This window comes from Cnephaeus nilssonii (genome assembly GCF_951640355.1).
Source record: "Cnephaeus nilssonii genome assembly, chromosome: 9".
In the NCBI taxonomy this organism is placed as follows: Eukaryota; Metazoa; Chordata; class Mammalia; order Chiroptera; family Vespertilionidae; genus Cnephaeus; species Cnephaeus nilssonii.
The window spans coordinates 93,143,004-93,169,645 of NC_137080.1; the positions used below are offsets into that span (position 1 = coordinate 93,143,004).

General features: G+C 62.9%; 1 protein-coding gene across 3 annotated transcripts in view; it reads left to right on the forward strand.

Annotated features, from left to right (window-relative positions):
- GRM4 (glutamate metabotropic receptor 4) overlaps positions 1-26,642 on the forward strand; it is a gene marked incomplete at both ends in the record, with an annotated part of 104,361 nt that overhangs the window by 56,914 nt on the left and 20,805 nt on the right. For 2 of the 3 annotated variants that reach the window (XM_079781664.1, XM_079781666.1), the window contains 5 exons: positions 9,635-9,770; positions 12,683-12,837; positions 14,775-14,915; positions 24,022-24,222; positions 24,415-24,551. In XM_079781664.1, coding sequence (XP_079637790.1) covers positions 9,635-9,770; positions 12,683-12,837; positions 14,775-14,915; positions 24,022-24,222; positions 24,415-24,551 — 770 coding nt within the window. The remainder of the gene's footprint in view (positions 1-9,634; positions 9,771-12,682; positions 12,838-14,774; positions 14,916-24,021; positions 24,223-24,414; positions 24,552-26,642) is intronic. The other variant, XM_079781665.1, reaches the window with a different exon arrangement.

Consider the following 26,642-nt stretch of genomic DNA (forward strand, 5'->3'; position numbering starts at 1 on the left):
CCATCACCGGCCTCAAAACACGTTCATTTCCTTTTCTATTTTTTTTCCTTGTTTCTTGCTTCAAAGGTGTTTTGCCTAAATGGGTTTGTGTTAAGATATAAGGTCGATCACTCAGCACATTTCCCTCTGCTCAGAGCTGAGAGCCATGAATAATGCAGCTCTGAACGAGGCTGCTGCTGCCCGGCCGCCTCCTGGGGAGGGGACAGCTGCTGGGCTCAGAGGCACTGCGCCCCAGCCGCTCAGACGGGTCGCCCAAAGCCCGCACCCTCCCCTCCCAAAATATCTCCCGGGCGGCCTGTGCACAGGTGATCCCTTTGTCCGGGGTGAGGATAATGCATCTGTTTTATACACGTAGAAATGGAGGTTCAGAGAGGGTGGGCGAAGTGGCTGTTATGACGGAGCAAGCAGGTGATTGAGCTGGGCCCTGGGCCCTGCCTGTGCTCAGGCAGCCCCCTGAGCCACACCAGGCCAGCCCTCTGATGCCTGTGCCCCTGGCAGACCCAGCCCATTCCCCTGCAGGGGCAGGGCTGGGTGAGGGAGGTCTGGTGGGCCTAGGGAGAGGGCTTCAGAGGAGACAGGACTCTGCCTCACGTGGGGCCCCGAGGCTGAGCTGGATGGCAGGTTGGTGCCTCCACCCAGGCAGGGACCCACTGCCCATTGCCAGCAGCCGTGGAGGCGCTCACGGTGCCGAGGCAGGCCTGTGGCTGTGTGGCTGTAGGGCGTGACTGTGTAGGTGTGGCTGTGTAGGGCATGATGAGTGTGGTTGTGTGAAGCTCTGTGGCTTCTGCCTGAGCTGTGGCTGTGGGGTCGGGAGAGGTGTGGCCCTGTGTGTGGCCGTGTGCATGTCCTGTGGGTGAGGCTGTATGAGGTTGTCTCTGGGTCTATGCTCATGATGGGTGGAGCCATGGGTCTCTGTGTGAGGGTTTGTGACTGTGAGGTTGTGTGAGGTATATGATTTGATTTGTGAGGGTGTGAGTCACCGTGTGTGTGTGTGTGTGTGTGTGTGTGTGTGTTGGGGGCGTGCTGAGACTGTTCAGGAAAGAAAGGATGTGTGTCTTGCCCAGAACAATCCCCGGACCCTCAAGCTATGGCCCGGGGTTCTGCCCAGCACCCGTTCCTCCAGACACATGCACCCCACAGCCCTGGGTCCTGACCCCAAGTGGGTGGTGAGGTCCCTGTCGTTCCAGCGCCGCCCCGCCAGGCACAGGCTCCCGGAGGCAGCCCCGGGCCCTCACAGACACCGTCACATTTAACCTGCACTCCAGCTTCACAGGGGGAAGCCCGCCCCATTTTGCAGGTGGGAAGCCTGATGCTCAAAGAGGCTGAACAACTGTGTGAAGTCTCTCAGCGAGGAGCCCCCGTCCTCGGCCTCAGCCGGAGGGGGAGGAGCTGTGCGCGTGCGCTGCTGATGCTTTGCGCAGTCCTTCGATGGAGTGCATCAGGGGCCAGGGCCGGGGGACACCAGGCCCGTCCCCTCCTCCCAGGGCCGCTGCCTCTGATATTCATGCCTTTCTCCGGGACCCGCGGGGCTCCCCCAATCCGCTCAGCTGCCCTTTACTTTTCTCCACTCTCCTGCTTCCCATGTGCTTCCTCAGCGCCGATAGCAAGGACTTCACATCTAGACGGAGAAGTAAAACCCCAAGAGAAGGCATGTGCATGGACCTCCTGGGCGGGTCCTGCCAGGGCAGACACTGTGGGTGGACTATCTTTGTAGCCCAGAGCCTGGCATGAAGTAGGTGCTAAGTGCGAAGTGGGTGCCCAGTGGGTGTGCACACAGCCGTCTGGGCACTCGGCGTGACCAGGTGGTGACATAGGGGAGGTCCCAGTGGGCTGTGGGGTTAGGGAGGCCCGCAGAGGAGGTGGGAGGGTTTGAGCAGGTGCAGGTGCCCATCCTGGGTTCCTGCAGAGCCTCTGCCCACGCCCGTGCTCGCAGCTCCTCCCACGCTGCCCTCCCATCCCTGCCAGCTGGGCGCTTGGCGGCTAATTCACCCAGGAAGCATGGACCGCTGCCTGTCCCGAGCAGGCACAGCATGCGTGCTGGGTCCCGCGAGGCCCCGAGTGGAGAGGCAGACGCCGAGGAGGTGACCGAGGCCCAGCAAGGGCAGGGCCGCAGTGACCAGCCCCGGGCCCTCCTGGCTGCGGGAGAAGCTTCTGCAAGGCTGTTGGGGAGCAGATGTGGTGAGATGGTGCATTCTGATAGGGACCAGGGTGAGGATGGATGCTGCAGGCCTGAGGAGGAAGTGTTGGCCTCGAGGGTCTCTCTCTCTCTCTCACACACATACACACACACACACACATGCTCACATGCACACACACTGGGAGCCACCGAGACAGGGAGCCACGTGTCAGATTTGTGCTTTGGAATGAGGCTGGAGTGAGACTGGATGGTGGGGAGTGGGGCCGGAGCAGGAGCGGAAAGGGAAGGTGGCCGGAAACCAGGCCTGAACCCTGGCCCTGCCCCTAGCCCCCTGTGGAGCTCCAAGCCCTCCCCTCACTGTCCTGCACAGTCCTGCTCCCCCTGGAGTAGCCTCAGGTTAGGGGCACTCACTCCGGGCCTGGGAGCTTTCCTCCTCAAACACCCCCCCCGGCCACAGTGCTGATGCCTGGAGTCCACCACAGAGCTCCATTTACTTAGGCTCAGGCGTCCTTTCAGTAGCACCATATGCCAGGCCGTGTGGCTCGGTTGGTTGAGCGCCGTCCCATGCCCCAAGAGGTCGCTGTTCAGTTCCTGGTCAGGGCGCATGCCCGATGTTGCAGGCTGGATCCCCAGGAGGGGGCGTGCCGGAGGCAGCCGGTCACTGTTTCTCATCCATGTTTCTGTCTCTCTCTCCCTCTACCTTCCTCTCTCTCTAAAAAAATTAAAAAGAAGTAGCACCTTATTAGTCATTGGCCCCTCGGAGTAGCTCCCTTTTCTGAGCGCAAATTTGGGGAGAAGGCCTGGTTTTGGAGTGGGAGGGAGGGAAGGAAGGATGGTGTGAGCACTTGTGTTGGTGCGTGCATGCATGTGTGTACATGTGTGTGCATGTGTGTGAGGCCATACGGTCCAGGGTGACTCCCTCATGCCTTCCCCCCACCTTCCTCTCTGCTGGGAACCTAGGGGAGCCTGGGGGTCCCCTTTGGGTTGTGTATCTCCCCCCTTTCTCTCCACATTGTAATATGCTGCCTTCACATTTTGCTGTAATGTAGATTTTTCCACTTGATTTCCTAGAATTTGTCTTTTCACAGTTTTTCTCCCCCTTTTAAATTTAAAGGTGGCTTGCTCAGACTGTGAAGGGACGGGGCAGGCCTGGCTGTGCCCCCTGCGAGGTTGGGCCTCAGGGAAATTGTTTGATGCTCTAGAGGAGGATTTTTCCTCCCTGTCTGAGCCCACAGCCGGGGGCTGCTCGGGCACAGTGAGCAGCCTGGGTTGCAGAATGCGGCCCCCGGGCCCTGGGCGCCGGAGCAAGGACATGGCGTCCAGTGCCCTGGGAGCAGTGGATGCGGCGCCCTGTCTTGGTCACCTGGGCCGCCTCGCTCCCGCAGGCTGGCCGTTTGCTCCTTCCTGGGGAAGGCCCGATCCTGCCGTGGGGCCTGGCAAGGTGGGTCTCCCGGTGAGAGGGAGACTGAAGGCGTTGGAAGAAGCCTGAAGGAGAGCGCCCCTCGGGCAGGCTCCCTGGACCACCTGTGCTGACGGAGGGCCAGGCGTGGACAGTCCCGCGGGGAGGGCAGGAAGACGAGGCCACTCAGCAGAGCCTCACGAGGTGGCTTCCAAGTCAGAGCGTTTCCAGTCCTGGCTCTCAGGCCAGGCGGCTCCTCGGGGAACGTTCGAGCAGCGTGCAGCGTGCAGGTCTGCCTCCGCCTCTTCAGCGGCTGCCTGGCCCGGCCGCCCTGCCCTCTGGGCAGGGGTCCCCAGCCCCCCACTTCACTTCGCCCTGCTTGCTGCCACCCCTGCCCTGCCTCCAAGACCGTGCCCTTCGCTCCTGCCCTGTGACATGGCGGCGTGGAGGAGCCGGGCTGTCCTACGGCTGCCTCCCAGCATCTGACCCGCCTCCCGGCATCTGACCCCGGCGGGAACACACTGGGCTTCAGGAGATGCGTGCTGACCCCTGCAGGAAGGGCAGTGGTGAGGTGGGCAGGCCATGTGGTTGAACGCTCGGGGTCTGGGGAAGGCTGCGGCGGCCGGGCGCCCAGGGGGCCTTCCCTTCCAAGGTGTGCCCTGCGGGGCAGGAGCGGCCCCTGGGCTGACTGCCTCCTGATTCCCAGGAAGGGGTCTTACTTGCTGCCCTTTCTTAAGGCCGATTGTGCCAGGCACTGAGCAGGGCACTTCTTGAATGATGACTGGACGAGCGAACACACAGACCCAGCCCTGGCCGTGGGGAGTGCAGGGGGGGCAGACTCTGGGACAGATGCATCGCCGGACCTGGAGGACACCGGGAAAGGTCACCGACGCAAAGGGAAAGGACGCGGAGACCACACACACAATAGGAAACCGACATCACGTTTTGATAGTGGAGTCTATGTCACATTCGTGTCCGGATAGGTGGCTGGAGCCTGGGGGCGGTGCCCCGGGCGGCCGCAGGGGCGGGGAGGGGGGCGGCTGGCCGGTCGGAGCCCACCTCGGGGCAGGTAGGATTTCAGGAACCGGCTGGCTGGCAGGATAAGAGCAGCTCCTGGCCGGCCCCGCCCCCCTCCCGGTACTTCGGATGGCACTAGGCCAGGAGTGGCCGAGTGGCCCCCTGTCATGAAGGGACAAAGGGAGAACCTGTGGGTTCTCCATCAGGCAGCACCCGTGAGGACTGGGACACCTTCGCTGTCACTCGTGCCGAGAGCCGTGTCCGGCCTGGGTCCCGGAGCCGCCTTTACCAGGCATTTACATTTTGCCGTATCTGCTTCTGACTCCGTTTGAAGAAATAAAACGGGCTGCCTGGAAGCCCCGTCCCTGTGGAGCCCGTCCTGTCCTTTGCTTCCTGAGGTAACCGTGACCCTGAAGGTGGCGGGATCCCTCTGCTCCTCGTCAGCCCCTCCGGGGCATTTGCTGAGCACCTGGTATGTGCCAGGCGCTGTTCTAGGCAGTGGGGAGATGGCAGCGACTCCAACAGACAGAATCTCCTGCCTTCGTGTCGCTTTCGCTCATATGTGTGCGTGGCCAGAGGCACATCTCCGTGCGTGTGGTCCTCAAGCTACAGGAAAGGGACGGGTCCTGCTGCAGTTTGCTCTTCAGGCAACTTCGTTTTCAGGACGTTGTCCCGCTGAGAGCTGCCTTACTAACCGGAACCCGTACAGCCCGCTGTCCACACACCACAGCGGCCTGTGCTGCTGCTTCCATGTTGCTGTGGCTCATGTTGCGGTGCGCTTGTCTGCACCGTCCTCACGTCCCGTGCGGGTTTCTCTGGGCCGGAGTGAGGCGGGGCCGTGTGGCTGTGGGCACTCGGCATACTCAGCTTCGCAGGACGTCACCCGCGGTCAGCCTTCCGGTGACACTCGTCCGGCACACTGTCCAGCTTTCGGGAGCAGAGGCAGGGCCTCGGGGCTGGGGCCAAGGATAAGCCGGTGTTGACTGCCGTGCCGGGTGGGGTGGGTGGGCGGAGGGCTGGGCTCTCACTGCGGGGCTGGGAGAGGGCGGGGTGGGGGTCGGGGAGCTGGGAGAGGGGAGTGGGGCCTGGGAGGTACGGGGTGCCCCACCTCACTGCGGGCTTTAGTCCTGTGGCGCAGTAACAGTGACAAGCCGGTGGGAAGCAGTCAGAGGGCTGGCCTGGATGCGGACCCCGGGCGCCTGGTGAGAGCCTCCCCTGGAGTGGGCACTGCCCTTCTCTGGCCTCAGGCTCCTCCCTCCAAGTCCAGCTTGGGCCAGGCGGTCTCTGAGGTCCCTGCCACCTCCGTGTGCTCAGCTGTTCCTGGCAGGTGGCTGTGGCTCCCCGCCCTGGCCCTGTAGTGGGAGCAGGGGCTTGGCGGGCGGCAGCTGGAAGCTGGCACATGGCAGCTGGGTGCTCGCCAGGGGGCTGGGTGCCTGGCGTGTAGCGTGAGGGGCTTGCCAAGGGGGACCCAGGAGGGCCTGGAGGCGATGGGGAACCCAGACTCCTCCCTCCTTGTGATCCTGTGCTGGAGCCGGGACGTTGGAGGGTCCCAGCCCTGCCCGGAGACAGGGAGTGGGCTTGCTCCTTGCTGCGCGGGTTTGATGTGATCACATTTACTATCGAGTGGACTCACGGGTTCTTATTTTACCCAACGAGAGACCAGGAGCGGGGAGAAGGGTGTGAGAAGCGCCCCTCCTTGGTGCAGAGGTTGGAAGAGGGTGCTGGGGGGTGTTAGCCACGGTCTCCATGGTGATGGAGCCACGCTGCAGGGGCTGACACCGGAGGGCTGGCGGGCTTGGTGTGTGACTCGGTCTTTCCAGGGCTGGGTGGCGCTGCAGGAGAGGGGGGTTAACAGACGCAGTGGCCCAGGCCCTCCCTTCCCCTGGGGCTCTGCACACAGACTGGATGCAGTCCCACTTCCCGCTGTGTGAGCTCTGTCAGGCGACTTACTTCCTCTGAGCCTCAGTTTCCTCATCTGTAGGATGGGGCTGTTAGCACCTGCCCCGGCTGTGTGAGGATTCACGGAGTGCCAGCATGCAGTGGGTGCCCTCGGGCCACTCCAGTCCTCTCTAGCTATGGAAGGGGGCCAGGAGGGCAGTTGAGGCAGATGCTGGGCCACCCACTCCTGGGAGTTGTGTCACCCCAGGGAAGAGCCTGCTGAGCCAGCCCCGTGTGCCTGCTCTGGGGTCCCCTGAGCAGCGATGCTGACAATGGGGCAGGAATGCAAAGGGGCCCCGTTGGCACTGGTCTGTCACCCCGGGGCAGGGACAGCAGTGGGTGCGTACCCCAGGTCAGGTGCTGTGCCCAGACACGCCCAGGCTCACGGCCCCCAGGTGTCCCCTGACAACACACCCCAACCCTTCCCCACGTGGCCTTGTCATGACACAGGGGGCAGGCTGAAGGGGTGGCTGAGGGAGACAGGCGGCCGGTCGCCACCCCCTGCTCTGCCTGTGACTGTGTGACCTTGGGGAAGCCACTGAGCCTCTCTGTGCCTCAGTTTCCTCATCTGTATATTGGAGCTGCGCTGACGATGCCGCCCTCAGATGAGTAATGTAACATCTGCAGAGAAATATTCAATGTGGGTTAGACGCCCCATAGTTCACTGAGCTCTGCATACCCCCAAACTCCCCCCCCCCCCGCCTCGTAGCTCGGGTCATGCTCTCATCTCAAGTGCCTGCGACGCACATTCTCGCTGACAGAGCTGTGGTCACCTAGTTCTTCCTTCACCAGCAAAACGAAGCACGTGAGACATGCCTGGGCGGCAGGCGGGGCTTCCAGGACCTCTCACAGGGGCACTGCCCAGAGAGACTCTTTAACCGGAGTTTCTCCCCGTTGGAGAGCAATTGACTCCATCCTGCCTCCCTCCCCCGGCCCCTGGGCCCCTCCCTCCTGCAGCCAGGTGGCTCCCCTCACCCCACCAGCCTCCTCCTCTTGTCCATCTGTCTCCCCAGATGGGGCAGAAATGTTGCAGTTGGCCCACTTTCTAACTGCAAAGCAACCATATGGAGGGCTTAGCTGGAGCCGAGTGTCTGCCTGGCGGCCATTAGTGCCGGGCAGCGCTGTGGGCAGCGGACCGGGCCCTTCGGCTCTCCCTGTGCCCCGGGACTGAGGGGCCCGGTCCTGCCAAGGACCCTCTTTCCTTCTCTCCCCTCCTTCCCCATGAGCTCCTGACATGGGGATGGGAGTTCTTTGGGTGTCTGCGGAGAGAAGGGAGGAGCTTGGTCTGCCTAGGAGAGGCAGAAAGGGAGGTGGGTGCTGGGCAGGGTGGGGGCAGGGGCAGAGGGGCAGGGGTGTCCTTCCCGGGGACAGGGTGTGACAGTGTGTGTGCTGTGTGGCCTCAGGCCCGGCGGGCACCTGGCGCGAAGCTGCCCCCTCTACTCCCTGTACCTCGTTCTCTCCAAGGTGCCCCCGCCTGGCTGCTTACGCCTCCTCCCTCTGAGACCCAGCTCAGGGTCACCGCCTCTGGGCAGCCTCCCCTGGTTACCAGCTCTGCCCATGGTGGAGTCTCTTCTTGGTGGAGCTGGGTGTTGGTACCTTCCCCCTGGGGTGTCGGGTGGGTGCCCCGGCACAGCGAGCCCCTGGCCGCCCAGGCCTGGACACAGGTGCAGGGAGCCGTACCGAGGTCTCAGGTTGCCCCGCCTGGACCAGGAGGCCACCCGGAGGCCAGGGGCGCCCAGCCACGTGGGTGGCTTGAGGCATTGCTGGGCCCCAAAGGGCTCCTGTTTGAGGTGGAGCTGGGCCAGGCCCCTGAGGGGGCTCAGAGGTGGTGATGTCTTAGTAAAGGGTCTGGCTTCATTCAGAGTAATCCCTCCTGCTTTTCCATCAGCGGAGCCCTGACTCCCTGACTGTGCCACCAGAGGCCCTGGGGGCTTATTCCATGGAGGGGAATACCCCTGTACCCCAGCCCGTGGGGGGGGGGGGCTCTGTAGCTTTGAGCCAGCCGCTTCTCTTCTCTGAGCCTCAGTTTCCTCGTCTGTCAAATGTGGTTGATGATAGAAACACAGGTTCACAGTGGTTTTGTACGAGGAGATCAGGGGGTTTAAATGCGTGGGTAATACCATCCTCGCCAGCGCTGGGACAGTCTGGGGCTGGAACCGGCTGGGTGAGGGGTACAGGCTCCCAGGGTTTCTGTGAGCCGCCAGCCTGGGTGAGTCCGGCTTCTAGCAGAGTGAGCAAGAGGCAGGCTGGCTCTGGTCCCCTCCCCCGGGCCCCAGCCCGGCAGGCAGTGGGGCATAGTGACAGGAGGGCTCCCGAAGACCCCCTGACCCCAGTCACTCCCCTGTCTGTGCGGCACCGCCCTTCCTGCAGCCCCCCCTGCACGGCCTCCCCAGGCTCATAAGAGGGGGGTAGGGGGGAGGCAGGCTGTGGTGTCAAGGCCCCAGCCAGGCCAGAGTTGGAGCCCGAGCAGGGCCTGTGAGCGCTCAGAAAGGAGCCTGGAGCCTGGAGCCTGGAGGATACGGAGCTGGTTTGCGGCAGCGCCGCCCAGGTGTGTGGCACCCGCCAGCAGCCTTGCACACTGCTTTCCGTGGGGCCTGCACAGGGCCTGGGACAGAGGCCGGGGAGGTGGGCGTGGGCGTGGGCGTGGGCGGCACTGATGGGGCACTTTGCTCTCAGTCTCAGATTCACTCCTAAAAATCCTTTCGGTGTGGTTCCAATGAAGCAGTCAGCATCTACTCAGCACTCACTGTGTGCCAGATATGAGTGTATTTACATGCATTAGCTCAGCTTTACAACCACCCTGTGAAGTAGTGGTGTTATATCTTCACTTTACAGACGATGTGTTTGAGGCACAGAGAGGCTCAGTAACCGCCCTCAGGTCACACAGTAGTAAGCAGCAGAGCCCAGATTTGAACCCAGGCAGACTAGCTCCTAAACACAATGCCGTATTGCCTCTTGCCTACTTTATAATGGGGAGACTGAGGCACAGAGGACTTAGGTGACATGGCAGGGTCACCCAGCTGGTGAGTATTGGAACTTGGGGGCTCCCACCTGGTTCTCCTGGAGGGAGTATGAGTTGGGGGAAGGGGAAGAGATACTGCGACTCTCCTGTCCGCCCCAAGCTGACTGGCCCCTTCCCACAGGGGGCGTGTGCATCGCCCAGTCGGTGAAGATCCCGAGGGAGCCCAAGCCGGGGGAGTTTGACAAGATCATCCGGCGCCTTCTGGAGACCTCGAACGCCAGGGGCATCATCATCTTCGCCAATGAGGATGACATCAGGTGAGGGGGCAGCGGGGCAGGGGTGGGGAGCCAGGGATCCTGCTGGTGACCTTCCTACACAAGTCTGACCCCAGAGAGGGGTCCAGAGGGCAGGGTGGTGAGTGAGTGTGGGGCTGGGACACCCCTCAGGCAGGGCCACAGGCCAGAGCTGGTGGGCGCCCCTGTTCTCCCCCCTCCCCATGTCCTGCGTCCGTTCTTCCAGCCAGGGGTGGGAAGCAGGTACCGTAATGGAGGGGCTCGGGCCCTGGGGTTAGGGCAGAGCACCTGGGTGCTAAGCCTGCTCTCTCTCCTACTGGCTCTGAGACCCCAGGCAAGTTTTCCAACCTCTCTGGGCCTCTCTTCTGCTTAGAAAGAGGGGCCTAAGGCTGTCTGCCTGGCGGGGTTTGAAAACTGCGTGCCCGAATGGCACAAAGGGCTTAGAGTGGCTGGCACGCAGCAGGTGCCTAATGCATGGTGGCCACTTCTCAGCTCCTCCCTTTCTTGGTGAGCTCCGGGTAGCGGGGAAAGGCCTGGGCTGTGGTTGTAGTCCTGGCTTGGGGACACACTCACTGTGGGCAGTATTGTCCCCTTCCTGGGCCTCAGTTTTTGCATCTGGAGAATGGGAGCAGGTGGACTCCAGGTGCCAGGACCATGCAGTGCAGCAACCCTGGGCCAGCCCACAGCTTGCACACCTGCCCCTGGTGCCCGAGGCACAGGTCCAAAACTTGGCGCCTTTAAAAGATGACCCCTGAACCCCTCCTAACCTCCTTCCCTCCTTCTGCCTTTTTCCTGTTATCTCCTCTCGGAGACTGGACCTCAGGGCCAAGATGGGCCAGGCGTCTGTGACCCCCCAGTCTGAGGGGAGACACAGCCCTGCCCTGGGGGAGCCCCCGTCAGAGGGAGGTCACAGCCCCTGCTCAGAGTCCGGTGGGGGAGGCACACCCCTGCATTTGCAGAGTCAGGTGGGACAGCAGCCCTGGGCCTCCCCAGGCCCTGCCCTTAGGGAGCTGGCTGAGCTGCTGTGCCGGCAGGCTCCCCTGCCTACTGGCCCCTCCCTCCCTCCCTCCCTCTCCCTCTCCCTCTCCCTCTCCCTCTCCCTCTCCCTCTCCCCCCCCTCCCCATTGCTAATAAGCATCCTCTCTGGGCTCATTCTGTGCAATACTTCCCCCACGTGGTGAGGAGCCCACCTGGACTCCTGAATGACAGGAAGCAGATTCCCCTGGTAGACATTTCCGGGTCCCTAAGTTCTGGAACATCATCCAGGCCTCAAAACGAAGGACCATCTCGAAGGGAGGCACCTCTGGCAGTGAAGGGCCAGGGGTGTCCTAGGAGTCCCCCTGCCTCTGAGTGAGCACAGAGCTTGCTCATGACCCCTCAAAGCTCGTAGGTGCCTTAGTTCTGGCTCTGGAGGTTCCTGTTGCCCTCGGGTCAGCCAGTCTGGGGGCAGGGACAGGGGGTGCGGGGGACGGGAGGGGACCCCTTCTGAGCTCCTTGTCCTCACTTCAGTCACAGCCCCTGCACTCCTGCTCCCACTTCCACCCCACAGCCCAGCAGTAGTCAGGGCTCATACCCACCCAGAGAGGGCCCCCCCGGCCTCCTGCTCAGCTCAGATGGGCCCGGAGCTGGGAGGGCGGGTGAGGGCGCTGTGCCCTGTATCCCAGAGAAGAGGCCCCTGGGGGAGGGGAAGTGTGGAGGAAAGGGGGGGGGGCATTTCTGGAAATGCACATGCATTTCTAGAAGCAAAGAGAAGTAAAAATAAACCAGGTGACTTTGCAGGGGTGGAGGTCGGTCATTTCTGGCTGGCAGGATGCAAGCGGGTATTAATAACCTGAGGCGGCAGCAGCAGGTTTGGGGGTCTGCAGATGTCCGGATCAGGGGATGGGAGGAGGGAAGGTGTGGGCTCTGGGGCCTGGAGACAGATTTCTCCCCAGCTGTCCTTCCCAGTAGGTCGCCTCTGTACAGGCCCAGCAGCCCCCCAAGCCTGGGGCTGGGTCCTGGCTCTCACCCATGAGGGGCCTGGCCAGTGTCTAGCATCCTGGCCGCTGACGTGCTGTGTGATCTTGAACAAGTTGCTTGCCTCCTCTGAGCTCCAGTGGAAGGAGCTGCTTGGGGGATTCCTCCCGGCCTCCCCGTTCTCCTTGAACATGTGTTTGAGGGGCCACTTAGACTGCATCTGTTAAGCCTCGCGGCCCTGTGCTGGGTTCAGGGACCCTGACTTGATTAAAACCACTGCCAGGGCAGGGGACAAGCACAGCCCAGAGGTGGGGGGCAGCTCTGTGCAGGACCTGGACTCTGGCACAGAAGGAGGGGGGTGGGGCACTGCTGGCAGGGGAGCAGCAGGTGCAGAGGGGTGTATGTGTGCGTGCCTGTGCGTGCATGCCTGTGTGCATGTGTGTGCATGTGTGTGCATGTAAATGTGAGAAGCCGTTGAGATGTGGGTGTGGGTTTAGGGGGAGGGGGCTTGAACCTGAGAGGACAGGGGTTGGGCAGATGCAGGTCTGGGAGCCTGGGGCAGACACGGGGCAGGTACATGCCTAGGGAAACAGGCCTGGACTTTGCAGGGACAGGTCAGCCCTAGGGGACAGGAGTGGGACTGGGGGAGCACATGGGGCCTGTAAGCAGGCGTGGGCCTAGGGGAGAGGCCAGGTCTAGGGGTACATGTGTGGGATGGGTGAGAGGGGTACCTGTGGGCAGGTGTGGGCCAGCGGCAGAGGGAACTATGGTCTAGGGGGACAAGCATGGGTGCTGGGGCAGCTGTGGGCCCTGGGCTCCTGTGGGTCAGTGGTGGAGGGGGCGGGGCATCCAGGCATAGCCTGGGGGACATCATGGGCTGCGAGGGGGACAGGTGTGTGCGTGGGGGGGTGTCAGCCAGCGGCCAGGGTGGGACAGCATGGACAGACATGGCTGGGCTGGGCTGGTGTGTGTTCCCACAGGCGTGTGCTGGAGGCGGCACGGAAGGCCAACCAGACCGGCCACTTCTTCTGGATGGGCTCGGACAGCTGGGGCTCCAAGATCGCACCTGTGCTGCACCTGGAGGAGGTGGCTGAGGGCGCTGTCACCGTCCTCCCCAAGAGGATGTCGGTGCGAGGTAGGCCCAGCAGGCCGACGGCGCGCCCGCCTCTCTCCCCTCCACCGCCGCCAGCGTCGCCCCTCACTGTGCCTTCTTATCGCCCCTCCCTCCCGCTCCCACTCCTTACCTTTCCCTTCCTGTCCACCCTCTTCATGGCCCACAGCCGCTCTGTTCTGGGCTGGCCTTTCTGGCCTCACTCAAGCCCTCCATGGAGATTCAGGGCTTTTCTCTCCCTTCTCAGATATTTTTGGGCGCGGGAGATGTGTGACACATAGAGGCTCATTAGTCAAGCTCTTGCCTTCATCGCGGATACTCCCATCCCTTTTCCGTCTGGAGCAGGCCCTGGCCCTGCCTGGAGGGGGTCTCTGCTGGAAGGGCCTGGAGCTGCCCGCAGGCCCCAGGAGAGGGTGCTGGGAGGGCAGGAACGCCCTGCGGCCTGCCTGGGGCGGGCAGGTCTGAGAGGCACTGGGGTTGGGCCTGCCCTGCTCGGCATCCCTTCCTCCTGGTCACCCTGGGCAGGAACAGCGGCTGTGCGGACCTCGCTGTGGGTGAGGTGTGGCGTTCCCACTAACGGCCTGGTTTGCCAGGGACCTCTCTGTCCTCACCACGGGGGAGGCAGGCTCCTCTGCTCTCGCTCCGTTTGGTGGAAAGGCCTGCGGACATCTGCCTCCACCAAACTTTCCCAGAGACCGAGCCTGAGCAGGGGAGGGACCTGCTCAAGGTCACAGAGCCGTGCCCTCTATTCTCCCGGAGACAGGGGGAGCACAGGCAGCCATTTCCACACCTCCCCTCGCAGCCCCAAACCTTAGTGAACACAAAACAACCATAACCGTGGCTATTGGTACCTGCAGTGCCGGGCCCCACAGACTCCCGGCTGGTCTCCCCATCCACCGCTAGCCTCGTGTGGGTGGATGCATCGAGGCCCCGAGAGATCAGGTGACACAGTGGCTATTATGTGGCAGAGCTGGGACGTGAGCCTGACAAGTCCCCTTTCTCTCTGGACGTTGCAGAAGCCTTTAGAGCAGTGGCTCTCAGGTGAGGGTGCTTTGGCCCCGAAGGGCATTGGGCGATGTCTGGAGACAGCTTTGCTTGTCACAGTGGCGGGTGATGCTCTGGCACCTAGCAGGTAGAGGCCAGAATGTAGTTCAACAGCTGCAGTGCCCTGAGAGTCCCAGTGCCAAGGTGGAGCAACCCTGCCCCCGGCCAGCCGCCCGCTCTGGCAGACAGCCCCTACCCCCCCCCCACCCCCCCCCGGCCCTGCCGCCCAGGAAGCTCGCCATTTGGTGTGGGCCCCTGGAGCTTTCAGCCTCTGGCCTCGCCCAAGCAGCGGAGTCAACTGCGCGCATTACATGGAACAGTCTAGAAGGGGCGTTGGGTGAGAGAGGGCATTGCTCCCCGCCACCTGCCGCCGGGCAGGGTTTTCTGGGCTCAGAGCAGAGTGGGTGAGCTCCCAGGAGCATGTGGAGGGGGAGGCTGCATGGTCAGTGACCGGCAGTTCTGGACTCGAAGGGAGACCAGCTCCTGGCCTTGCTGTGACCGGGGTCACCCAGCCTCTCTGGTCTGGGCTCCTCTTCAGAACCAGGGAGCTCAGGTGTTTCCCGGTGTGCCCCCCTGCCCCCCCCGCCCCCAGCCTCTCTCTGCTCCAGTCTCAGGACCTGCAGGCGGCTCCTCACCGAGGCCGATAGTAAAAAGGCGGCAGGAGCGCCCCTTCGCCCTTCTCTCCCATAAAGGCAGCACTTGTAAGATTACACATGCTCCCCCTGGGACTCCATAAGCTCTTCTCATTTAGAACGAAATGAAATGCTCCGCATTTTGTTTTTTCCCACCTGGCCCTGGCTCTTCCCGTCCTCCCTCCCTCTGCCCGGGCCATCTCTAAGCCAGGGAAACAGGAGGGCGGGGGGCGGGGGCCGTGGAGAAGGGGGTTCCCCAGGCCTGACGTCCTGGTTCCCGGCCAGGCTTCGACCGCTACTTCTCCAGCCGCACGCTGGACAACAACCGGCGCAACATCTGGTTTGCCGAGTTCTGGGAAGACAACTTCCACTGCAAGCTGAGCCGCCACGCGCTCAAGAAGGGCAGCCACGTCAAGAAGTGCACCAGTGAGCACGCGGGGGTGGGGTGGGGGGGGACCTGGGTCCCCGGGAAGCCGTAGGGGGCGGGGCCCCGGTGGATGCTGAGGGGGGCGCTGAGGGGGAAGGCTGCTAGTGCCCAGCCAGGTGGCACACACCACAGGGCGGAGGCTCCCGGGGCCCAGGCCACTGGGTGAGAAGATGGGCTGGCGCCTGGGCGGGGAGTTGGGGTCTCCAGGGGGCGGGACCATAGGGGCGGGGCCCTAGGGGGCGGGGCCGAGCTAATTTAGGGTTAGGTCCCAGAAGGTTAGGGTGTTGGAAACCTCTGTGGTCTCTCCCAGACAAGCCATCGGTGACACTGCTGAGTGGGGGGAGGGCTCCTAGTTCTCGGGCCTGTGGTTGCCTCGGGGTTCATCTGGAGCCCGCAGAGCTGAACTGATCCCAGCTGCCCTGTGGACTCGGGTTGGACTCCCAGGAGTGCCTGGCTCTGTTCTGAGCAGGTGGATAGAGCAGTAAACAAGAGTCAGAAATCTCTTGGCGTTTTTAATCTAACGGGGAGACTGACAGTCAACAAGATCAGGAAGTAAATATAGACTATGTCAGAGGAAAACGTGCAGTAGATAAAAAACGGATAAGAAAGAGGACGCCTCCCAGGAAAGGTAACGTGTGGGCGGGTCCCGAGGATTCAGGACGGAGTGAACCGGGGCGGACAGGACGTCGCTCCATTCCCCAGGCTGCTTCCCAGGCAGAAGGGGTAGAGCAGGATTTGAACTCAGCTGTGAGCTCCAGGCCCTCAGCCCCCTGGGGTTGCCCTCATGGTTTGGATGTGGGTCCTGGGTGCTCCTGGTCTGGGCAGCTGGGCAGCAGGACCTGGGCTCAGTGATGCTGGGAGGGCCCGGGCGCCCTCCCTGAGAGGTGCCTGTGCGAGGAGGGGGACTCCCTCCCCTGTCCTCCTGGACTGGTCGGTGAGGCTGGGAGGGGCCTGGTGACCAAGGGGCCGCAGGACAGGCCACAGGACATGCGTGGATCCTAGGCAGTGGTGGCTCACTGGTGCCAGGACAGGAGGAGGTGACCTGCGTGGGCAGGTGGGGGGCGTGCTGCCCTCTGGTGGCCAGGCTCACTGGGAATCGTGGCCACTTAGGACTGTGGATATCCCCCAGGGCCCGGACAGGTTCCTATGTGGGTGGAGGTGGCAGGGTGTGTGCTCGCACACGTGTGTGTGTGTGTGTGTGTGTGTGTGTGTGTGTGCATGAGTCGGAATGTCTAAGGGAGAAGAGGCGTGTGGGTGCTTGTGCTCCTCGGTGGGCTGATAGCCATGTGCACCACTTTATAGTGTATCTGCTGTTTTGGAACTTTAAAGACATCATCTCATTTCACCCTCACAGTAGCTCCAGGGGCTTTTATGAGCCCCGTGTCATGGAGGAGAATATGGAGCCCCAGCGAGCCCAAGCACCGTGTCCAGGGCTGCACAGCCAGTGCTCCATCGCGCAGCAGTCACGGCAGAGGTGGCAGGGTCCCCACGTGTCGGGCAGGGTGACCGTGCATCCTGCTTATTCTGTGTGTGCGCCCCCCTCCCCCCTCCCAGGTGCCTGGCCCAGAGCCAGCACTCCCTGGGCGTCACCCTGGTCCTCCTGCCGAAGGCATTCTCCCACGGGACCAGCTTGGCAAGGCCACGGGAAGCCAGCGTGTGTGCATGTGTGTGCGCGTGCATGCGCGTGTTGTGTGTGTGTAAGTATGAGAGCATCCCAATTTATTCTCAAACGTGCCCGCGTGGGGATGGAAGATTGGATGGTCACCCTGATTATAGGTCATCAGATGTGGCTCGGGGCGGAGATGGGTGAGACTGGGCATGGGGCCAGTGGGTAACTGGCCTAGCCTGCCCAGGGCGAGGGGCTTTCTGGAGTCACCTGTTGGTCTGGGAGAGGCAGGCGGGGACAAGGCCTTGGTCCGTCCATGTGGGCTCTGTCCAGACGCAGTCCTCAGGTCTGGACTCGCACACATCTCCCAACTGGGCTGGTGAACGGGGAGAGGGCCGCCTCGGGCAGCCGCAGGGGCGTCTGGGCTGGCGTCAGCAGGGTTCAGAGGAGGGTCTCCATCCGTCACTGAGCCCAAGGCAAGCTCTGTGGCCTCTCTGGGCCTTCGCTTTCCTGTCTGAGAAGTGGGGTGATGGTGAGCCAGCCCCGAGGGTGTCTCGGGGAGTGAGGAGGGTTAGTGGAGGCTCTGTGTGAACTGGCACGGTGGCTCCCAGCCTGGCTGTGCATGGAGCCACCGGGGCCCTGGTAGTTTGTAAAGCTGCCCAGGTGAGTGTGCGTACGTTCCGGGCTGGGAGCCTTGAGTGGGAGCAGTGCTCCCCCAGCCTGTTTGTTCACATTGAATCACTGGGGACCTTTTAAAACGACTGGTGCCTGACGCCCACCCCCAGACATTCTGATTGAATGGGTACTGGATGTAACCAGGGCATCGGGATTTTCAGAAAGTGCCCCAGGTGTTCTACTGTGCAGCAAAGCGTGGGCAGCTCAGAGGGAAGGGGGTGCCGGGAGGGAGGACAGCATGCTCCCCAGGCTGGAGGGGCGGCCTGAGCAAAGGAGCAGAAGTGGGGTGAACACGGGGTGGCGGGGGGAGTGGAAGGACAGCACCTGGCAGCGAACCCGGATCCTGGCTGCATCTGAAGCCGCAGCAGAGGCTGGTGAGAGTCCCTGCGTGGCCCCAAGTCAGGCGCAGTGAGCCCGTCCATCTCTGGGAGAGGTGCGGAGCGGAGGAGCATGGGAATGTTTGTGGGGCCTGAGGCCCCCTGAGACCCAGCGCTGGCTTCCCGTGGCCTTGCCAAGCTGGTCCCGCGGGAGAATGCCTTCGGCAGGAGGACCAGGGTGACGCCCAGGGAGTGCGGGCCCTGGGCCAGGCACCTGGGAGGGGCGAGGGGGGCTCACCCCCAGGTCTGGATCTGACTCTGCCTCCTCCCTGCTGTGTGACCTTGGACGAGGTATGGAACCTCTCCGAGGCTCCGAGCTCAGGCGGCTGTCTGTAGAACAAGGAGGATCACACCCGTCTCAGTGGGTGCTGTGCGGGTTGGCGATGGAGTGTCTGAAGAAGCTGGCGGAACACGATGCCGACGAGAGGTGCCGATGACCTGGTTGTTGTTGACAAAGAGGAGTGAGTGCGAGGTGGGATGCTTAGGCAGTTGGGTAATTTAACAGCCCACGTGCATTGGCTGTAGGACCCTGGATCCTCAGGGTGGGGGTCTAGGCTGTCCCCGGTGCTGCACCCGTTATCGGCGAGGAGACTGAGGCAGTTCGCGGTTCCCGGAGGAGGATGGAGAATTGCAGAGCTGGAGGCACCCCCACGCGAGCCTGGCTCCAGAGCGTGCCCTGCCGGCCGGCTGCTGCCTTCCCTCCCTCTGGGCCCCCTCCCTCTTGTCCTCAGCCAGCTCTGTGTTCTCCACCTGCCCCCTCACCTCCTCCGGGATCCTGCCCTGCCCCACCCACACTGCCGGCCTCGGGTTGGCCCCCCACCCTGGTCCCCTCGACGGTAGCATTCGGCCTCTGCCCCAGGCCCTGCCGGCCCTGCCGAGGTCTCCCAGTGAGCCAGGGCCACCCTGTGCTCCTGTCGGCGCCCCTGCTGAGAGGATGGTGGACCCTCTGGTCCGGGGGTGCTCCCCCTGGGGAGATTGGATCCAAGCTGCAAGGCTGTCTTCAGTTCATTTCCCTCTGAGACAAAGATTAGAGAGCGAGCAGTTCACTGGGGGCGGGGGGACCCCCGGAAACACGGGGAGGGGAGGGGAGGCAGCATAAAGGCAGCGGCACCAAGCAGGTTCCCTCTGAGAGCTGGAGCTCCACACCCCTGGGCTCTGGGGACAGAGGAGCACGCCTCTCAGTCACCCCGGGGGTGCGAGGCGGGCTGTGGGGGGGGGGGGGGTAGACACTACTCCCATCAATCACGGGAGCTCTCCTGGAGGGGGATTCCTCAGCACCCCACCTGCTGCAGGCCTGGGCGATGAGGGCGCCTGTGACCAGAGGAAGCCCAGAAGAGTGGCAGGTGCTGGCAGCTGAAGGTGGGCTGTGTGCCTCCAGGGGTAAGGGTGAGGGTGTGGGTGGGCACTCATTCCTCAAGCATACCGCCTGGGAGTCCGCAGACTTGGGTGTGAGTCCTGGTGCTGCGGCTCCCTAGGCGTGTGCCGTGTGCCGTGTGCCGTGTGCCGAGTGGCTGTGGGCAGGTCCCTTCACCCCTGAGGCCTCAGTGTCCCCCCCCGCCCCAGCCCAGCCCCAGCAGAGCTCCTGCCCACGGATCCCGGAGAAGGATGGAGGTGATCTGCAGGAAGCGTGGCAGATGGCCCAGCGACCACCACACCTGGCACCCGAGCGAGCTAGGGGTCACCCAGCGGGCAGCTCTGCAGCTGTCAAGGCCTGTGGAAGGCAGCACCTGCCCCTCCCCTCCCGCCTCCTCCCCGGGAGCTACAGAGCAGGGTTTGGAGGCAAAGCTGTAAACAGGGCAGATGTGGCATCCATCTTTTTGACAGCACTGCCAGCCAGGTGATGGCTGAGCGGAGGAAGGCCGGGTTTATGAGGAAATAGGAGAAATTTACTGCTCGCTGCTCCCGGGGGCCAGGAGCTCCGAGCGGGAGGGCGGCTGCGTGGCAGCTGGGGATGTGTGGACGATGCCGATCGCCCAGCCTGTGATAACAGCAATGACAGCAGCAGCTAATGCTTGTACAGCATTTATCACTTGTCGAGCTCTGCTCCAGCGCTTTGCATTGAATCCTCACAGCAACCCATTTTACAGATGAGAAAACTGAGGCATGGAGAAGTTAAAGACTTGCCCAAAGGCACAAGGTAATAAGTAGCAGAGCTGAGATTTGAACCCAGGCTGTCTGGCTCCAGAGATGTTTTGCCTTGGGCTAGCTGATGTCCTATCCCCAGGGCCCTCCTGGCTATTCCAGCGGCTTTGAAGGGCCTTCCACTCCACATTCCCAAAGGAGCCTGAGGGGAAGGGAAGGGAGACCACGTTTGGAATTACCTACTGTGTGCCAGGCCGTGCCACCCACTAGAGGAACTCACAGCTACTCAAGCCATCAGCCAGATGGCTTCCCCTCCGGGGCCTTCCCCTCCTGCTGCTTCTCACTGTTCACCCAGCGTTTGCTAAGAGGCTGTGTGCTCAGCCCTGTGCTGGGCTTGGGGATGGGGCCAGGCCTGCACTGGAGCTCTCCCTGCAGGTGGGGGACAATATGACCTTGCAGACAGGTGGTGTACGCCGGGCCTCCCAGGAGTCAGAGCCGTGGGCCTCCAGGGAGGAACTAACAGTGAGGCCGGAGAGGGCAGGTCCAGGGGCCGCTGGGAGGGGATGGGGAGTGCTGGGGACGAGCACCTTTACAGGAGGCCAGACGTCCTCACTGAGGGGAGAGACTTGAGCAAAGACCTAAAGGCATGAGAGAGCGAGGCATGTGGATTCCTGGGGAAGACCATGCCAGGCAGAAGACACAGCTTGTGCAAAGGCCCCGAGGTAGGCTCGTGCCTGGCAGGTTAGGGGGCAGTGAGGAGTCCCCTGCAGTTGAAGGGAGAGCAGCAGGTAGATTGGAGGGGGAGGGGCGGCAGATCGTGTGGGCCTTGTAGACAGCTTGCAAGGATTTTGTCTTCCACAGACTGAGAAAAGGCCATGCGGGGTTTGAAGAGGGCGGGGTTAATCTGAATGACCATATGCTTGTATGAATGCCATGCTAATTGTGTGTTACACATATTTTGTGTGTTTATTTGTACATTGTGTACATGGACATGCATACAGATGTGCTCAGATGCATGCAGGTTTGTGTGTTGCTAGTCTATATGTGTAGATGTGAAAGCATCTGGGTGTATATCTGGTTGGTTCTGTGTGAGCATCACCAGTGTGTGTGTGTGTGTGTGTGTGTGTGTGTGTGTGTGTGTGTGTGTGAGACTCAGGAGGGTTGTGCTGGGCGGGTGAGTTGTGGAGAGGTGAGGGGGAGTCAAGGAGGAGCCCTTATTATTTCAACCTTGAAAACACATTTCAATTACAATTTACAACCTGCAGACAAAGGCTGCAGTCACCGTAGTAACCACAGCTGTGGGGATTGGGGGAGAAATCCTCTCCGCTGGCTCCCTGGCTGGTTGTCAGCGCGGAGGAGCCAAGCGCCTCTCCGGCTCATTGTGCCCCGGGACACAATTAGGACATCTTCACAGTGTTGCTGCTGTCACTGCTGCTGTGTGTCTGGGATTTATCTCTCCCGCTGACTCCTGAATTGCGCGTCTTGCCTCCTCCCAGATCTGCGGTGCCCGTGCCGGGCCTGGGGCTCCCACCACCCGTGAGGGGATTTTCTGACCCCTTTCCCTCCGCGGCCACTACCTCCTAGCCCTGCAGACAAGTCCTGAACTCCCGGCGAGGCCCGGCCTGACAGTTGGCACAGGGCCTGGGCCCCACAAGGGGGAAGAGGCAGGTCAGGGAGAAGGGGAGGGACCGTTCAGGGTGGACAAACTCTTTTGGAACCAGAGTGATCTGGGTTCAAATCCCAGCCAGCCAATCCCCAGGGATGTATGAACACCTACTGGGTGCCAGGGTTCCCGCGAGACTCGGGACGGCACTGGACCACCTGCAAACCTCGGCTCCCTCCTCTGGAGGAGGCCTGCAGCCCCCACCGAGCTGAGCCTCGGAGGAGAGCAGGGCAGGCTCGGGAGGGCTCATTTGCCGAGGAGCCGGGCTGTGTGCGAGGAGAGCCGGGCTGGTTGTGGGCACACTTGGACGGAGCACCTGGTCCTGCCTGACTGGCGTGTGTGACTCCTGTGTCCCCACTGACCGCGAGCACGTGGGCTCTGTCCCTGGGCTTCCTGTGGGCGTGGAAGGGCCTCGGGTTGGAGGTGTGTGTGTGTGTGTGTGTGTGTGTGTGTGTGTGTGTGTAGGGCTTGCTCAGGCCTGCTGCGCTCTCAAAGGTAAAGGTCCTTTGCAGGCCCCCTCACTGCACCTGTTTTCTCACCTGTAATTGGGGCTAGACTTGAGCAGAAGTCAAGGACGTGAAAGTGTGTTGAGAAGTTTTAGAAGTCCACGGCTGGCACCCTGGCAGCTTTGGGGTGGAGATTGGGAGGGGCCCACAGCAGCCCCGGCAGAGACAGGCTCCCCAGTGGGAGGGGCCGCTGTGGGGAATGGCTGCTTCGGCGGGACGCTGAGGAGGGGCCCCTGGGGAGAGCAGAGCTGAGGGCCGCTGGGGCCTGGCCGAGGGAGGGCTGCCTCCTGCGGTGGCCGCAGCCTCCTCCCCGCCTCCTGGTTAATCATTCAGCCTCTGTCCCTTTGAACCGGGATGGAGCTGCGGGGAGCTGAGTTTTACCTTCTTCAGGCTGCAGAGGGCAGGACCCGGGGGCTGCAGGCCGGGCTGCAGGAGGCAGCGAGTGAGGGGCCCAGCCCCTCTGTGGCCCTCTGAGGACAGGATTGTTCCTTGCATTTCTCACCCAGCTCGGCTCTTAGAAGCTTGTGATCAGAGCCTCGGACAGAGCAGGCCGAGCTGCGGAAGCTGGGAGGTTTGCCTTTCACGTCCATCCTGTCTCTGTGCCTTGGCCTAGAAATAGCTTTGCCTGTTAGCAACGCTCTGCTGTGCGGAGCCCGAGGCAGGCGGGGCCCCCACGTCCTGGTACCTGGTGCCTAACAAACTTCTGGAGCACTTGGCAAGCACCAGGCCTCTCTGCTGCCCTGAATATTAACCCATTAGTCCCCACAGGGTCCCGATCCTGGCCCGAAACTGAAGCCCGAGAGACGGAGTGATGGTTCAAGGTCACACAGCTAGAGATGTGGGCGGAGCGGGGGTTCCAGCCGGGACAGTCTGGTGCCCATGCAGTGCAGCGTGGCGGGTGGTGAGGGGCCAGGGCGCCAGCCTCAGGGCCCACCCATCTCCAGCCCCGAGGCCACACCGCTGAGTGGCGGGTTCTGTCTGGACCAAACTGTCCCTGTGGAGCCACTGGACATCTGCCCCAAACTGTCCAATCTGAGCACTGACTCTTGGCTCTGACCCCGAGCCTGGGGAAATGGGAGCCAGGCTCACCCTGGGCCACGGGGTCTTGGCGGCTGAGGCAGGGATAGGAGCCCTGGCAGGCAGGCACGGTGACCGTCACCATGTAAAAACGCAGGGTTCCCCGCCCCCCCCCCCCCCGGGGGTGAGCTGGGGTCCTGGGGCCTGATGAGGTCAAGTGCAGTCTGGGGTGGAGGGCTGGGGAGGGGCTGGAGCTGGGAGTGCTCATCCTGTCCCCGAGGCTGGCGCTGTGACCTGCGGCCGCCTCTCCGGGCTTCAGTTTTCTTATCTGTAAGTGACAGAATTGGAGCAGATGAGCCCACGGGCCTGCCACCCAGCCCCGCGATCCTGTGGTTTCTAGCTTCACTCAGCAGTCCCTGGGGATCTGTCCCGAGCTAGGCTGGGAAGGGTGGCCACCCTGGTGGGTGGCGACTGAGCGTCCGGGTGTGGGGGATGGGATGGTGGAGCAGACCACAGGGCAGCAGGGGGCCCGGCACCCACGTCTGTCTCTCAGGTGGGAGGGGGGATGGACACAGTGACTTCAGAGCTCCCAGGGGTTCAGGGCTGGTGCTGACCGACCCAACCTGGCCCCCACACAACGGGTCCTGAGGCTCAGGCCGGTGGCTCGGGGCTGGGCACAGGCGCAGTGCTCGCCCTGCTGCCCTCGGGGAATTGCCTTGGGAAGGTGTGTCCCTGGCCCTCCAGCAGGGTGGCGTGGGCTGGGGTGGCTTATGAGGGCTAATTCCTTGTCCTGGCCTTGAGGGGAGGCTGCAGCCATGCTGTACACAGGGGCTGGGGCCTCAGGAGGGGAACCCGGGCTTCCGTGGTGGTCTGTCTATCCTGTCCCTCCACCCTGCCCCGTGTCCTCACCTCGAAGTCCCTGCCCCGCCCCCTGCCCTGGCTGTTCTGGGGTCCTGGGGCACAGCGTCTAGGGGTCCAGTGGGGAGAACAGCAGGCCCTCCCCTTCACCCTTGGGACCCCCAGCTGCCTCCACCAGACGTTTCCTGGGGAGCAGAGCCAGCAGTGGGCTAGGAGCCAGGAGAGCTGGGCCGCCTGGTGGCTGCGCACCTCTGCTCCCCACTGCGCGGTCAGCGAGGATGGCGGGCGTGGCGGGCGCCCACTCTGGGTGTTTGGTTGCAGACCGCGAGCGCATTGGGCAGGACTCAGCGTACGAGCAGGAGGGAAAGGTGCAGTTTGTGATTGACGCCGTGTACGCCATGGGCCACGCGCTGCACGCGATGCACCGGGACCTGTGTCCGGGCCGCGTGGGGCTCTGCCCACGCATGGACCCCGTGGACGGCACCCAGCTGCTCAAGTACATCCGCAGCGTCAACTTCTCAGGTGGGAGCGTGGTGCGTGGCCCTGGCCATCCGGGGGTCCTGGGCCCGGGGGGTGGGGTCGGAGGGTGAAACCTCCCCGGTCTCCGTGCAGGGGCCTCCCCGGAAGCTTCTCTGCCCTGGGCTCATAGTGCTCCAGCCTTGGGGTGCAGGCTCAGCAAAGAAACTGAGTGTGCGACTCCCACGGTCCCCACAGGCATTGCAGGGAACCCCGTGACCTTCAACGAGAACGGAGATGCGCCTGGCCGCTACGACATCTACCAGTACCAGCTGCGCAACGGCTCTGCTGGGTACAAGGTCATCGGCTCCTGGACTGACCACCTGCACCTGCGAGTAAGCGCCTGGCAGGAGGGTGGGGGTAGGGCGCCCGGGTGGAGAGTCACTCCCCCTGTCCCAGCTCGGTCGGGGGGACAAGTGGGGCAGCCCCTGAGTAGCCCTGGCCTCTGGGATTGCTGCCGCCAAGTCGGGGTGTTGTTCCGTGCCCCCTCCCAGACATCAGAGGGCCCCGAGCCCCACCGAAGAGGAAGGACGGGGCCGCTGGACCCCCGCCGTGTCTGCCCCTGCCTCTCCCTTGCCCGGGCCTTTCTGCCGGCCGCCCACTCCCAGGGCAAAAAGCTCTGGATAGAGGCTCACGGGGAGTGAAATGGCTGGTGCGGGCCGCGGGGTGAGCAGGGGGGCTGTGTTTGGACAGAGGATGGTGTTTAAGGCAAAGGGCGCAGTCAGTGGCAGGTGGGGAGCTGTTTGAGAGTCGGTCTCCACCGTTGTCACACCCACGGGAAGGCCGCCTTTCCCTGGGTCCTCCCGCCACGCTTTCCAGCTCACACACAGCTGTTCCCGGGACATGGGGACATGGGGACATGGGGACATGGGGACATGGTGGCTTTCTCTCTGGCCTCGGGCCCCTGCCGTGAAACGGAGCAGTGTTTGCTGAGGGACAGGACCTGTGGTTCGTTCCCCAAGGAAATGCCCGTGGACTTGGCCCCTGCCTTGCAAGGTGAGGGGTGGGCACAGTGTGACATCTGGATGGACCCGAGAGGCTCCGGGCCCAGGTCCACGCCTGGCCTCACCTGTGCTTCTTCCACATCCTGGGAGAGCCGCAGCGTGTCCCGCGTCCCCTCCATAATGATCTCTCTGGTGACAAGCCCTTGGGGCCCTGGAGAGCAGTTTCTGCCGATGATCTCACTCAGCCCACATCTAAGACAGAGGAGATCTGAGGAAACCCAGCCCGAGGCGTTCCAAGGGCTGCACAGCACGGCGGGACAGAGCTCATTGCTATGGTGATGCTCCTCGGTGCTGAGCGGAGACAGACAGACAGACAGACAGGCAGGCACTTGACAGCGTGGGACAAAGCCCCACAGGGAGCCGTGCCTCATTCCGGTGCAGTGGGCGGGCGGGGGGCAGTGACTCAGGTCCTGCAGCAGCAGCAGCAGCTCACCTGGCTGAGCACCTGCTGTGCGCAGCTCCTGTTCCAGCATGTGGCCTCACCGTGAGGACAACCGGCGGCAGGCGGGCACAGTGCCCGTGCTACAGCGTGCTGAGGGAAGGCCCCTCCCACTGTGCGGCCCTCCCCTGGCCTGGAGTTGGGGTGTGGGGAGGTGACCACACCTGCCCACTTTCTCCCCAAGCGCTCACTGTGGGCTGCGTGGTGGGGGCCACAGAGCAGGCAAGGCTCGGGGGGCCGAGGAGGAGGCCTCTCCGGCCGGCGCCGGACCTCGAGACTTATTCTGCAGATTCCACAGAGATTCCCCGCCCCGCCCCCCCCCCCCACCCCACCCCCTGATTGTCAGCCCTGTCGGGGCTGGATGTGGGCAGGGAAGCAAACACGAAGACTCGGCCCTTGTGGGGCTGACATCCTGGTGAAATCAAAGAATTTCTGTTATGACTTCTAAGTGGAGCCCCCTCAGTACCAAAGGGCTGAGTGGCTTCATGTCTGCGCTCCTTGGAACAGAAAACAAGGCTCAGAGGTTGCCGCGTCTACTCCAGGCACACAGCCAGCTGGCAGCAGAACGGTGACCACATTCACTGCGTTTTCCCCTGGAGCCAGAACTTTCCAGAATGCCCACCGTCACCCGAGTCCTCTGGGAAAGGCCCTTCCCCTGCAGTCCCGGCTCCGGGGCTCGGGGATTGCCCGGCCTCGGCGTCCCCGCAGGCTCCGGCCTGGCCATTGCTGTGCTCCTTGGCTACTAGGGGACCACACGCCCTGTCGGGCCAGAGCCACAGGACAAGCTCCTTCCTCGTGGTTGTCTTCCCCCTGGCCATGAGGCCATCTTTGAACACCCCCCCCCCCCGGCCCCCACCTTGTTCCTCAGCTCTGAAACCCGCCCCTCGCTCCGGGGCCAGCTGTTTTTTTTCCTCCAGGAGTTAGCACCCAGCACCCACAAGGCCCCTGTTAAGCATCGGCTCTTCCTTAGAGTCACTTCCTGT